Source organism: Xiphophorus maculatus, chromosome 7, assembly GCF_002775205.1.
Source record: "Xiphophorus maculatus strain JP 163 A chromosome 7, X_maculatus-5.0-male, whole genome shotgun sequence".
Taxonomy (NCBI): domain Eukaryota; kingdom Metazoa; phylum Chordata; class Actinopteri; order Cyprinodontiformes; family Poeciliidae; genus Xiphophorus; species Xiphophorus maculatus.
Window position 1 is genome coordinate 18,939,334 of NC_036449.1, and position 13,829 is coordinate 18,953,162.

A 13,829-nucleotide genomic window follows, 5' to 3' on the forward strand; every position below is an offset into this window, starting at 1 on the left:
AAAAAGAAACTTGAGAAGCATTTTACTTTTAACTTTTATCACCTAGATTCATTTTTCCCCAATATGCATTAGGACTTGTTTGGAGGAGCATTTGCTTTCCGATGAGCTTGCACGCATCGTGGGGTGCAGAATGTATACTCCAGGTAGTTGAACGGGATTTTCCCGAGCAGAGATTCTCCACATGACCAGCACCTCCTGTTGAAGAGAAGAAAATGTCACCAAATATCAGAAAACCCTGAAAATACGCCTATCAAAACCTGTAAATCTTCATCTCTAGGGGACTCACTGGACATTAGAGAGGCTGACCCCTGAGGCAACCGCTTGTTCTGCCAACCTTTTCTCTGCTGCCAGCGCTCTCTATGATCAAAGAGCAAAACAATGACACATCCACAGTGCTTTTACTGAGATTCCAGCTTAATGGCGCGTTTTCTCACCTTTTCCCGATCTGTCAGAGATGCAAACTTTTTCTTCTCCTCTGCCTCCAACTCCTGTTTCCTCTTTTCCTCCTTCTGCTCTTTCTCCCGATGCTTCCTCTGAGCTCTTTGGGCCTTTTTCTTCTCCACCTTTTTGGATTCAGTCTCTGCCGTTAGAGGCCCAGGGACCTGGAGTTGCACAGCAGGGAAATCGTAAGCTTCACCGCTTCCATTTGATGAAATTCACAGTCAGGTAGTTTATTCTCACCTGTGCCTTGCTGTAGTCATACTTATCAGGGTTCTCACCCATGTATTTACGAAAGACGTTCCTAGTATCTTTGTCGGGTGCGACAGTATACAGCGTCTGGCCTTTGTTATCCCTGTGAAGAGATATTGCAAAGTTAGTGAATGGGCTACAAAACATAAACTTCAATATATTTTATCAGACTTCCCACGGAGACTTGAAAAGCCTGAAATGTTCTTTCAAATTCTGAGAATTTTGGATTATACTCCAGGAAAAGAGTTTGAGTTTTCACATTTTCAATTTTACTCCATTATTTAAAAGACAAAAATCTGAATTTCTAGAAAAAATTGACAGATTTTTGTTCTGATTTCTACTTAATTTTGTCAAGACTTGAGGTTTGTCTAACTCGTTGATAATTTTTTTCTTCATTGTGGAAATAAAAATAAGTGATTTTCTCTTCTTATGGTACTGCATGGGACTACAGAGTGGCTGATACCTGCATGCAGGATCTGCTCCTGCATGTAGGAGCAGCCTGACGACGGCCTTCTGTGCAGCTGCTGCAGCGACATGCAGCAAAGAAAACCCTGATGAATCGATGGGTTTATTCAGGAGGCTTAAAGGGGCTGTAGAGATATTTTCCTCCATCTTTTCAGGATGGTCCATCGTTTCCTGAGGTAGCTGAAGGAGACTGCAGAGAGCACCTACATCTCCAACTTTGCATGCAGTAAACAGAGCATCCCTGAGGCCGTAATCAACTGACTCATCAACAGCTTCTAGAGAGATAAAATAACAGATTTAACGACCACTTCATAGCACTGTAGTGTTGAAGAAATGATGCTATAACAGACAAATTTAGGCATCTGTGCTCACCATCTAGTTGTTTTTGCCCCTGTGGTTTCTTCTTCCTTGTTTTTACAGATTGTTCCTGGTGAGGCGTCTCCTCCTCTTCTTCTGCAGGCGTAGCCTTGGACACCACGTCTTCTAGCTCACTTGCTCCAGCATTCATGCTTCCTGTTTCTGTTGGAGATGGGGTTTATGTCGGCCATGTTATGCATGTTTCTCTGGTATTTAGACTGAACTAGACCAACCTTGATTATGAAGTTTGCCTTGCTCCTTCTTTTTCCTCCTCCTCTTCCTCCGCCTGCAGGGATGCATTTCATGCTCTCTGAGGTCCAGGGTTCCTATCGTGAGCTCCACCATCTCCAGCTGGATTTCTTCTCCCTCTTCATCTGAGCTTTCATTATTTTCTTCCCCTGGTGCCAGCAATATATCTGTGTTAAACAAATTAAAATATTATTCCTCAGCATAGCAACACAGTTCCCTCAGAGAGGCTTTCAGGATTAAAACGTACCTTTCTGTTCACCCGTGATTTTCTGTGCTGCAGCTTTGGGCTTCTTTTTCCATGCCGTCTTAGTCGGACTATAAACGGCAGACATGTCCGCGTCTTTCCCTGCATAGTCATAGTTAGGATTATTCAATAATTACCCCCTGGATTTACAGAAATAGACAACATGCTATTGCTCTAAACATGTATTTAAACACACCATACACCTGGACAGTAGAGAGGACCTCGTGTACCCGCTGTACTTCCCGAAACGTCGCCCTGCGCGTGGCGATTGGAAGTGAGCGGACCCGGAGGTCATTTTTTTGGAGGGGACCCCCGCGGCCTCCAAAGAAGATGGCCTTGTTGTAGCTGGGAGCTCGAACAAACACGGCAGACGCCCTGTTCAAGTGTTCAGCCCAGGTTAGCAGAAGATCCTGAATGTCCTGCAGAGAGTCAGGGCAGCTCTGAATAATCTCCGTTAAAAACTGAAACTCACTTAGATCCATTACAAACAGAGCAATACAGTTCAAAGGTTAATAAGTTTCTGAAAATCTAAATATAATATATGGCCAATAAAAAAGGATTTTTAAAAAGAAATGCCTTCAGAATTATAGGGAAGGCTGCTGATTGAACAGAACAGTCACCAACAGCTTCAACGAGAAGAAAAAACCACAAAATGTCATAGCTAAAGAAGCAGGCTGTTTACAGAGTGTTGCATCAAAGTATTTTAAAGCAAAGTTAGGCGGAGGGAAAAAGTGAGGTAAAAAAAACATGCAAAAGCATGCTGCTTCAAAAGTTGTAGCCTGGATAATGTTCAGATTCAAGTTTTGAGTTATTTTAACACTTTAACAAAAAAATTTACTCTAGATTAAAAATGTCAGGATATGTTCCCCCTAAAAAGCAAATATATCTGAACAAAAACAGTAAATACCTAAGATTTGGTCAATTTGAATGGGGAAGATTTTAATACAAACTCAGTGAATTATCTAAACGTGAGCTAAAAGGTAAAATAAAAACTGCATATGTATTATTATTCTGATGGTTAAGAGCCATCAGCTTAATAACTTTGCTATGTTACTCTAAACGTAAAATAATGGGGCAGATGAATGCTCTGTAACCTTGCCTTAACGAGCGCTGCCTCGTTGTATCTCCTCAGAGTCGCTCCTGCAGATCTTGCCATGTGGCTGCGGTTCTGGGAATCTCTGAGTCCTTGGGCAGTGCCTCTCTTTGCTCGAACGGTGTATCGATGGAAAGTCTTATGATCGAGAACTTGTTTTCTAAAACACAAATACGTTGTGATAATTTGACAACAATGGACAGCTTAGCTCTTTATTATAATTACAGTGATCTGAAAGATGAACAAACCCTTCGAAGACAGCTCCAGCAAAATGTCCGCCGCCCGTCATCAGTATGACCCAGACAGTTTTCTGATTCACAGTATTCAGAGAGGAAACTACGTCGTGCTCATCAGAATCTGCCTGAAATATGCAAATGGAATAAATAAGCAGAAGTAGTGAAGAGGAATCCCAATATGAGGTGTACCTGCTGAGCTTCACCTTTCCCATAAGTGCACAGCGATAGATGGACAGATATTCTCCTGCGGCATTTTGAAACACCACCTTACTGTTGAGCCGGCCAGTTGTTGCATTAGGCTCAGCTGAACTCTCATTGTCTGTTCCAGTAATGTTACTCCCGGTTCCTCTGCCGTCACTCTCCATGTCCTCTTCATCAGAGTCAGACTCAGACCCTGAGATACTCGACAGGTCTCCTGCAAAGTCAAAGAAACAATTATATTTCCTTATTCCTTTTAAAAACCTTCGCACCAAGGGAAGCTGATTGTGTAAATATTAGACATCCTTTATATTAGCCATGTTTTTCTGCTCTAGCTAGACAGTTGCTCTTGCATGTAAAACCAGACTTGACTAGACTGATTTTTTTCTTAGTGAATAAATTCATAATTTTAAGTATTTTTGGATTTAATTTGGTTATCAAAACAATAACAGAAGAAATCTGTAAGGTGGCAAAAACGTTTCATGTCACCGTTAGTCCACTAGCAGTGTTGACTACTTGAAGCTTTTTCAGCAATACTAGTAAACTAGTGCAACTAAAAAAGGAGGGAAAGAGACAGACTGAAGTGTGCACTAATTGACTAGTAATGGTTTTTTTGGACATATTAATGGACACTAAAAATGTCAGCTAGTTAAAAAAGTGCACATTTAAGCATATAGCGTTTTGTAAAAGAAAAAAAAATTTCGCCAATAGCCTACTAATATGCCATTTTGGTGCATTAGACATTTTTAGTTACTTTAATTCACTAGAATAGTGGGGGAAAAATACAAACGTAATACCTATTTTTACACTTTACTAGTCGACTTTTGAAATTCTCAGTTAAAACTACTTAACTTGTGTGCTACTAAACTAGCAAGTAGAATATGTATTCACCACTTAAGATGCTAAGGTTAAGGTTTTTAATGCCACCTAGTTAATTAGTACATCACAGTCATTGAATTGTTCAGTTTTGCTGTAAACCTATGTCAAAAAGTTGTTTAGTCGCTACACTTTTGTGGTACTAATGTGGCACTTTGACTAACTACTAAGACTTCTGCTCCTAATAGTTGGAAAATGTGTTACTAATAATAGTGTTTTTGAATTAGTAGAGTAATTTTTATATATTTGTTGAGTGTTATTAAGAGCGAGTGGGTGAAAATGACATTTGACATAAAGGATTTCTAATATTTACACAGACAGTTTTCCATCAGAGCGCCATCGTTTCCCCACCGGCTCTGGTTTTCTTCTCAAACTCTTCTGCTGTGATGGGAAGCAATCCTGCCATCTTTTGTCTTAAATTAAACCGATGCCAGTCAAGCTTGTAGTGCTCTCTCTGCAAAACAAACACAACCCACTATAAACTGGTGTTGCTCAACCACACACACATCTGTTTCAGAGTGTTTAACCGGATGGGGTCACCTGTTCCTCTCTGTTATCAAAGGAACATTTGCAGGCAGAGCAGGCCATTTTGTCTGACACCTCTCTGTTCCAGTCGTCATGTGGACCTCTAATTGTCACACCTGCAAAGTGACATGAACCAGAAATGAAATGAACAAGAAAATTCTCATTGTCATAATACACAATCTGCAGAGTATATCAACAAAATACAATGTCATTGGGATTCTATTATTTTAATAGTTCAATTCATAAAGCATAAAGTGCCGTGTGATTTGGAACCACCACATTATCACTGACTGTGAAAATTTACACTGGTTCTCAAGCAAGCAGGATTATGAGCCTCTCCACTTTTCCTCCAGACTTTGATTTCTAAATTTACTTTTTTCTAATGTAAAATTTAGTAAATCTAAAAAGAGGAATTTGGACCACTTAGCAACAGTCCAATCATTTTCCTCCTTAGCCCACAAAAGAAGCTTCTGGCAAGCTACAATCCAGGGCTTGTTTACCTCAATTCTCAAAAAGTAAACATCTTCCTTCTACTCAACTTTCCATTTAATGTGTTTGCTACAATCATCTTCTTTGGCGCTGACCTATTGTGGCTTACCCTCCTTGTGAAGGGTGTTAATTACTGACTGCTAGGCAACAGTCAAGTCAGCAGTTTTCTCTTTGCTTGTGATGTCAGGACTATAACATTTCTTAATTAAACGGTATTTTTGCAACTCCAGCATAATGGTCTAATTTTCTGAGCAACTTATTTTTGGCTTTTCATTAACTTTCAGTTATAGACATCAAAATTAACAGGACTGCCCTTGAAATACATTGCTCTGTGAAAGAATGGATGAATATTTGGTGTCTTTATATTACTGTAAATCAGCTCTTTGCTGGTATTCTAACTTACAGAGGTTCACTTGTACAGCTCATACTTACAGTCTGTGGATGATCCAGTCTCCTTCAGGACAGAGTTTACCTCAGTCAGCTTAGAAGCTTCTTCATTTGAGCACAAGTCGAAGATGGAGCGGAGGTCGGTACAAGTTGTCATTGTTTATATATATATATTTTCTGTTCTGATAAAAAAAAATACAGATAAAATAATACAAACCAGATTAGTCTTTTAAAAATACTGTACACAGATACAGGGATAGCTTACTATTAGCCATTCGATTCTTGGTGTATGCAGTAATGAGAACATACACTCTATGATCCGAAAACAAAGTGTAAACCAATCTTTAACTGTGGTTTTTTTAAGCTGCCGTTACAACTATTTGACAATGTGTCCTGCTAACGACACGTGTAGAATTGACAGCTGGTTTATTCTCTTCAAAATGAAACACGACTTCTTAATAGTTTTAACTCTTCCAACAATGCTTTAGCGCCTATAGAAGTAATTAATAAAAATGACCTAAAAATAAAGAGTAACTCACCATAAAAGGAAGGCGGTCAGAAAATGTTGTGCTTCCTCCAACCCACTACGGAAGCTCAAGAGTGTCAATTATGCGGCGCGGCGGCAGCTGTGCTGGTATCTGCGGAGCAAAGGTTGCTGACAAACAGAAGGGAACAATGGCACAGTAAATCAGTAGCAGTTGAATTTTTAAGCATGTAATCATATTTCCAAAAATGTTCGGATTTAAATTTCAATTCATTTTTACATATATAAGCGATTTCCAGTACGTGTCACCGGTATTGCTTTGGTATTTATTACTCCAAACACTTAAACCTGACTGAACTTAAAATTAGACAGAAGGGAACAAAACCTACCGGTTTCCCTCCTGAATATAGGCCCAAACAGGACCAGTACAAAATTCTATGAGGCCTTAACAGACGTACACTTCAGGGCCCTCTTACAGCTAAGAATAATAAGAATAACACTTATGAAAGAGACTTGGATATAATGTAATGTTATTGTCTAAGCAAGCATTAATAGCCAATGTACATTGACTTCCTTATCACAGCTTTTAGGGGTACAGCCAATCAGCACCAATGAAAATGAATGGCAGACCTGCATTTACTGCTTTGCAAGCACCAACCTTTAGCCTTTGTAGTAGCATTGCACTTTGACATTTCAGCTTTCCAATTAGCATTTTTTAGCATTTAATTTAGCCATGATATGTACAAAAATAATCCACAGATAAATTTTTGTCACATTAGACTTATTCTAAAATAGTACTTCATAATGATGTGGTGCCAGATTTTTCCTGGCACTATGACTATGTGGTATTTTGCTGCCATCTGGTAATGACTGGCTCCCACCTGGCCACTCAAACATAAAGCCCTTTTTGGAGGTCTGTGCCCTACAATTTCTTTGACTTCAGGTTTGGTTTCTGCTCTGTCAACTGCGAAACTTTACACAGGTTTTATGTTTTGTTCTAAGGTTTAATAAAATTACCATGTTGTAAATCACAAGGATTATTAGTGGAAATAAAATGCACCCAAACTCAGTTTATGCTTCATGGAAAATGTGTGAAAACTCTGGTAGGGTTGCATTTCTTTCGCATTCACAAATTGTGAAAACACTTTCCACCTTGTCATTTGCTTTTCGTGAGGGGAAAACTAGACAATTTCACGCAAATCAGTTTTAGAATTAACTTGTTAGTACCAATAAGTAGACACATATCAATTTCTAAATGTCAAAGTTATTTTTTTATTTTTTAATAAAATGAAAGCATATTTTCCCTCTGCTTTCATGAACTCTGTGGCCTTGTCACACTTTAAATCTGGATTTGGAGTTTTATTTCAGAAAACAATTTCCCGAAAAGCCTGGTGTACAAACAACTAACATCATATGCATGTAAAGGTGGAATAAAAAAGTAGCTTTGGTGGAAATAAAGATTTTATTGGTTTCATTTTTAAAAAGAGAGAGAAAGACAGCAAATTACTGAGTACAATTAATAGAAAATAACTCCCATGGGAACAATTTACTTTTTTCTTGGTTTTCTTTTTGACTTTCTGGTTGCCACAGGACTTGAAGCTTGTCCTGTAAACAAAAAAAGGACAACACTTTCTATTACATTTAACCACATGAAGAAAATAAATAGCCTGAAACATTCACTCATTGGAGTTTTCAGTCTCTGTTAAAACCTCTAGAACCCGACGGACCCACCGGTGGGTCCGTCGGGTTCTAGAGGTTTTAATACCTGCACCGCCACAAGCTTTGAGTTCTGCCAAGCGCTCTTTCACCTCCAGGATTTCAGCTGCAAGACTTTGGACCTTACTTGAGACACTCTTGAGCTGCTCCTCCAAAATACCAATTTTATTTCTGAAAATATAGTAAACATGGTGTACTTTTGTTACTTATGGATTTTTTTTTTCTTTTGCAAGCAGCATGTCTAGTTACCTATGTGAGGCAGTCCGTTGATCCAGATGTTCTGAGATATATTTTTCCTTTAACAGAAGCTTGCCTAATTGGTGCAATGCAATACCTTTTGCACCATTTTCCATCATCAACTCCCTTCTCTGCTCATTTTCTTTCTTGCTGTAGATGAGAACAGAGATCAAAACCCAGGTGAGAGCGATGTAATCACACAAAGACTTAAAATGTTTGAAGCCATGAAATCAGGACCCTGCTGTGTTTCAGCAGACTCTGAAAAATAAAAAAAACAGTGTGTTTTACTGATCTTCTGCCACTTATGTGGATTTTAAGGTCACCTCATAATGCAGCAATCACTTTAGTAGGCAGATTTTGTTACAATAAGAACAGTGACAGAGTCAGCCAGCCAAAGAGCAAGCAAAAGATAGTGTGTGTTTGGGGGGGGGGGGGAGCACAGGGAAAACTGAATTTTTCTATTTATATAAAAAAAGAAAAATTACAACCCTAATAAAATATACTGATACCATAGAAATGCCAGAGCATTTTTGTGTCTAGGGATTGCATCCAGATCCCTAGACACTCAGAGAGTTCAGTCATTTTGTGACCCTGACCATCCTCTTCATGAGACTGTCTTAGGGGGGTAAAAGTGTCTTTAGTCAGAACTGGCTTTTCTTGACCATAGTCATCACCACAATAACTCTGGAGAATTTTGAATTAATACGACAACATTTAATTTCAGTAAAGCATTTTTGAATTTGAACTGAATTTGAAGTACATTGTGTTTCAGATAAACTTCTTCTGTCTTATGTCCCATGCAATAAAAAAATCTATCTCTATTTTAAAAACAACCACAATTAGTTGGATAGAAACGAAAGATGCCGATTCAAACCATAGTTTTATTACTTTCCAAATATCAACTTGCCACCAACAATATGGCTGATAAGCTGACGTATCGTTTATGGACCTATGGCATGCAACCGTTAGCGATGACATCATCAAGGTAGCTGTCTGTATGAATACTTTTAAGAAAATGTAACGCGATGCACAATACCAGCGAGCGGTCTCCTCCTCAACACGCAGTTTTTCCTGCCTCACCTCCTCCAGTTTCTGAGTGGTTTCATTGATGGCACGCTCCAGGTCCTTAATTTGTTTCTACAAGAGAAAAGCGTATGTGTTTGTTTTTTTTTTCAAACAATTTTCGTGTTGAACGCCTTGTCAACGTTCAATTTTACACCAAGTCAACTTACAAATGCATCGTTTTCTTGGAAAAATGTAAGGTCAGAAAATGCTGTCATTATTGTAGAGGTGTTGTTTCGCCATACAACAATAAAACATATCAACGTGTTACGTCTGGTTCTGCCTTATAAAGGGTACTTCCGTTCTGGGAATGCAGAGCCCGGATAGCTCAGTCGGTAGAGCATCAGACTTTTAATCTGAGGGTCCAGGGTTCAAGTCCCTGTTCGGGCGGAATTTTTTCTTATTGCTTACAGCTGTGTCCAATTCCCCACTCTATCTATTTATTTTTGCTTTAAATAGCTGTTGAAATCGCCGTATTTCCTCGTAATTTCCGCGTTTCATTATCATTACTTAATTTAATGGTCTCTCTTATTCAAATTATTGAGACAGCAAGGTGTTCCACAACAATAAATGCTGAACAAAAATAGTCATTTAAAAATAGAAATAGAAAAAGTACTTTACTTGAGACTTTACTGATCCAGCAGTGGGGAAATTCAGGCTTCACAGCAGCATACACCAAACAATAAAATGCAAGGAAATGACACACAAACAGTATAACCTAAATAAGAATGCAAATGTGAATTTGCAAAAATTCACAAAAATAAATATGTACAAATTACTTAACATCTCATACAAACTGCAAAAAAGAAATTTAATCAGTTTCTAAAAAAAAAGTGAAATTACTTAAATGCAGTTAGGTTCTAACTGATTAGAAATGCATCAGCCAGTCAGCTAGAAGACAAATTAACCAATTTTCCCTTAAATAAAGTCTTTCCTTTATTTATTAAATGCATATCAAACTTAAACCATTGTTTTAAATAATTTTTAATGATTGATTTGAAACAATTCTAAAATATTTTCTAATTAAATACCTAATTCAAGAAGCAATTTGAGCACTAATTCTTGTTGTCTTTGTGATCCCCATCCTTTAGATTATGCTAATTTTCACTATTTGTCATTCATAATGTTGAGCTGAAATTCTTGTTCATTAGGGTGCAAAATATATCACTTTGGATTTATTGAGACAAACCTACTACATCAAAGAAATCAACTCTAGAATTGGCAAAAAGTCACATTTAAGGGGTGTTACAAGGAAAGCATGGGGTAAATAATCTAAGCAGAATTTTATTAAAATAAATATGGTATCTTTTCACATACTTTAATGAGCAAGGTTAAGTTATTTTGCAAAGAAGAATTAACATAAAAGGGAGAAAATTATTTGAATCTCTAACGGCAGCAGTAGGTGGTTTTACAAAGTCTTATTTGTCAAAAAAATTAAATTGAAAACCATTCTTTGATTTTCACATCTCACAATTACGCTCCACTTGTGTCGATTTGTTGCACACAATTCTAAGAAAATATACTTAAGTTTTGTAATGTGACACTGAATTAAAAAGCAACAGTTTATTAAATGCTGAACAATTTTAAATGGTTTTACAACAAATGAAGTGATTTTGTGAAAGTAGCAAAACACAACAACATTGTCCTAATCTCCAAATATACACATGAACCCAAACTCTAATCAGGAGTGGTATTTTGTATGCAGAGTCTGGATATACAGTAACCCTGGTTGTATGAAAGCATACTTATTACTGCAGAAAGATTTGGTTTCAGAGGCATTAGAGCGTGTGGATAAGAGTATGTTAGAATGTGAAATTAGCAGCATAACATAGCATGTGAGCCATGAGTAAGCTTAGTTTCAGTAAAATGGAAAACAGTAGTCCTGGTGAACATACACACCATCTAAATCCTAAAATTGTACCGATCCAGTGCCAAACATTAGACCGTTTAATTTAGATTGCAGTCGAGCTGTTATTAAACAGTGTAGGACCTCACATTATGCTCCTGTTGAAGATGTTGTTTTTGAAAAAAAAGTCAAACTAATTAGGGGATTAAACTCACTGACAAATAACAGCAGCCCAGTAATTTACCTGGGATAATCATGGGTATTATCTCCGGACAGCGGCCTATAAAACTGGGTGTTAGTGCAGGTCAAATGGCAACACTGAAGAAGGATCTGCCAGGAAAAGATGGAGCAGATTATCCTGCTGTGTGCGCTCTCAGCTTGTCTCTCGGCTGTCAATGCTCAGGTAAACATACAGAGGAATGGAAGAAAGAGTGGGAGTTTTACATGTAGAAATCTGCTTACTGCTCGGTTCTTGTTTTTTTTTTGTTTCTTGCAGAAATTTTTACTCAGTCCCAAATGGATACCTGTTGGTTTCAGGGGTAATTTTTTAATAAAAAAAATATATATATATTGTGAATGTAGCTGAAATAATGGCAGAACTAATGCTGACTAACTCTTCTTTTCTAGAGCCTGAAGGAAAAAAAGAGGGCACTGCAATGGATCAAATAATTAAAGTCAATGAGTTTCATGGTGAGTATTTTATAATTATTGAGAGATTTTTCAACATATTTTGAATTTTTGACTATTTTTGATTTTGCCCTGAATCATTTCTACTTCAGGTTCCCACGTCATCGACGGTTCCACCACCCTCAGAGAGGGCGATATTGCTGTGTCCACTGGAAGGCGCTCAAAGATCTGCTTCGCCCGGAGCTGTCTCTGGTCCAAATCTGTGGATGGACACGTCTACGTTGCCTACACACTCTCACCTGATTACTGTAAGTTAAGGGTTTGGTAAACCCACTATCACTGTAGAATGTTTTTACAGAATATTTTTTAGTAATATTTCTTACTCCTGTGTACATCCTTCAAATAAATAAACAGCTGACATCGAGACAAAGCTGATAAAGGAGGGAATGGACAACATAGAGGACAGCACCTGTATCCGTTTTGTTCCACGAATTCACCAAAGAGACTACATCGACATCCAGCCAAAGTCAGGGTGAGTTATGACCAAAAAATACATATATTACAACATACCATTATTTTAATAAAATATTTCATTTTTTGCAAAACATATGCATCAAAGAGTGTTGTTTCTCTACATTTTAATTTGTAAACAAAGATGTTGGTCCTACCTTGGCTCTCGTGGAGGAAAACAGACCCTGTCGCTCCAGAATCCAGACTGCATGAATATCGGAGTGATTTCCCATGAGTTTATGCATTCCCTGGGCTTTGTGCATGAGCAGTCCCGCTTTGACCGCGACAATTATGTCACCATCATGTGGCCGAACATTTGGAGAGGTAATATCAAAGCACTCTGGTGACCTTTATCACACACATCAAACAAATACAATAAGTAAAAAAAATGCAATGCATTTTTTTCTCCAACAGATCGAGTAAGAAACTTTGAGAAGTTTAAGACAGAAAATCTGGACCTGCCGTATGACTTTGGCTCAATTATGCACTTTGGGATGTAAGTCGTATTTTTTTATGTGTAAAACTGAATTTAATTCTAATCTTCAGGTGAATCTCAGTGAATTAGAAAACATAAAAATATATTTTATTTTAGTAATTTATTAAATTTAGTAAATCCAAAATGTAAAACTCATACAGTAAATAGAATAATTACACATTCAGGCTCTCAGAAAAATTGAACGTAAGACCAAAAACAATGCTTCTTATCACTAAAATGTTCTCATCTATGACAACATTTTGAAGATGTTAATGGAAAGTTTAGTGGATGGAATAAATGTGGTACAGAAGCAGAGCACATTCCAGAATTGAGGTTAGATGCACAAACGTTGGACTACAGGTAGAGATAGTGCTTCCAAAGCCTCCACACACAAACAAATTCAAGACAACGGTTTCTGCTGTCACTTTGAACACCTGTCACACCTGAAGCAGAGCCCATGTAAGAAGTGTCTTACCTGGTGCTGTTCTCTGTTATCAGTATGTTATCAGCATTTGTATATTTCTATGTTAAGGTATGCCTATTCAGTGGCCGGAGAACCAACCATCGTCCCAAAGAACGGCAGGAACGTTAAGCTCGGCCAGGCATCGTCTCTCAGTCAAGTTGACAAGCTAAAAATCAACAGGCTTTATCAATGCGGTTCGTACAGAAAAAAACATTTAACAGAATATATTTCAGAGCTACTATATAAATTGGTAAATAATCTAAACACTGCTTCATTTTGTCTCTTTCTGCAGCCGTGAATGATGATTAGAACCTGAACCAAGACGAGATGAAGCAGGAATCCTCTGAAAGCAGACGTGATAAACTGCTGCTGAAAAATCTTCATACAATCTCATAATATTTAGGCCTTGTTTTGTGGAGCTGAACTTGTATTTGTTTGAGTGGGACATGTAACTTTATATTTAATGTTTTAGTAGACAGAATTGGCATATATCTTTCCTGTTGTATAGTGAAAGATGAAATGAAAGTTATTGCCTTGTTTTAAGTAGTCACTTAATATCCCTGTTCACTTCCTGCAATAAAGATGTTAAAGAATAAAAAA

General features: G+C 37.7%; 2 protein-coding genes and 1 non-coding gene across 6 annotated transcripts; 2 read left to right on the forward strand and 1 right to left on the reverse strand.

The window, feature by feature from the left end:
* Positions 1–20: 20 nt before the first annotated feature.
* Positions 21–6,402, reverse strand: ankzf1 (ankyrin repeat and zinc finger domain containing 1). Of its 2 annotated transcripts, none has more exons than XM_023337239.1 (16): positions 6,349–6,402; positions 5,855–5,991; positions 4,949–5,049; positions 4,760–4,862; positions 3,538–3,749; positions 3,347–3,459; positions 3,105–3,258; positions 2,202–2,424; positions 2,009–2,107; positions 1,746–1,928; positions 1,528–1,674; positions 1,154–1,427; positions 682–793; positions 435–602; positions 287–357; positions 21–195 (listed from the first exon to the last, which is right to left on the reverse strand). In XM_023337239.1, exons 2-16 carry the CDS (start codon positions 5,964–5,966, stop codon positions 69–71), a joined length of 2,199 nt encoding a protein of 732 aa, XP_023193007.1. In that variant the 5' UTR covers positions 5,967–5,991; positions 6,349–6,402; the 3' UTR covers positions 21–68. The 2 variants fall into 2 exon arrangements, with proteins under 2 accessions (XP_023193007.1, XP_023193006.1); XM_023337238.1 differs by having other exon boundaries at positions 1,154–1,430.
* LOC102219389 (high choriolytic enzyme 1-like) lies at positions 5,885–13,822 on the forward strand. Of its 3 annotated transcripts, none has more exons than XM_023337242.1 (10): positions 5,885–5,948; positions 11,431–11,557; positions 11,651–11,693; positions 11,782–11,844; positions 11,934–12,089; positions 12,196–12,313; positions 12,437–12,615; positions 12,706–12,787; positions 13,299–13,423; positions 13,522–13,822. In XM_023337242.1, the coding sequence occupies exons 2-10, from the start codon at positions 11,498–11,500 to the stop codon at positions 13,536–13,538; spliced, it is 843 nt and encodes a 280-aa protein (XP_023193010.1). In that variant the 5' UTR covers positions 5,885–5,948; positions 11,431–11,497; the 3' UTR covers positions 13,539–13,822. The 3 variants fall into 3 exon arrangements, with proteins under 3 accessions (XP_023193010.1, XP_023193011.1, XP_005800749.1); XM_023337243.1 differs by lacking the exon at positions 5,885–5,948 and adding an exon at positions 9,281–9,368; XM_005800692.3 differs by lacking the exon at positions 5,885–5,948 and adding an exon at positions 9,311–9,398.
* On the forward strand, positions 9,626–9,698 carry trnak-uuu. Its single transcript has one exon. It is a non-coding gene; the product is annotated as a tRNA-Lys (tRNA).
* Positions 13,823–13,829: the final 7 nt, after the last annotated feature.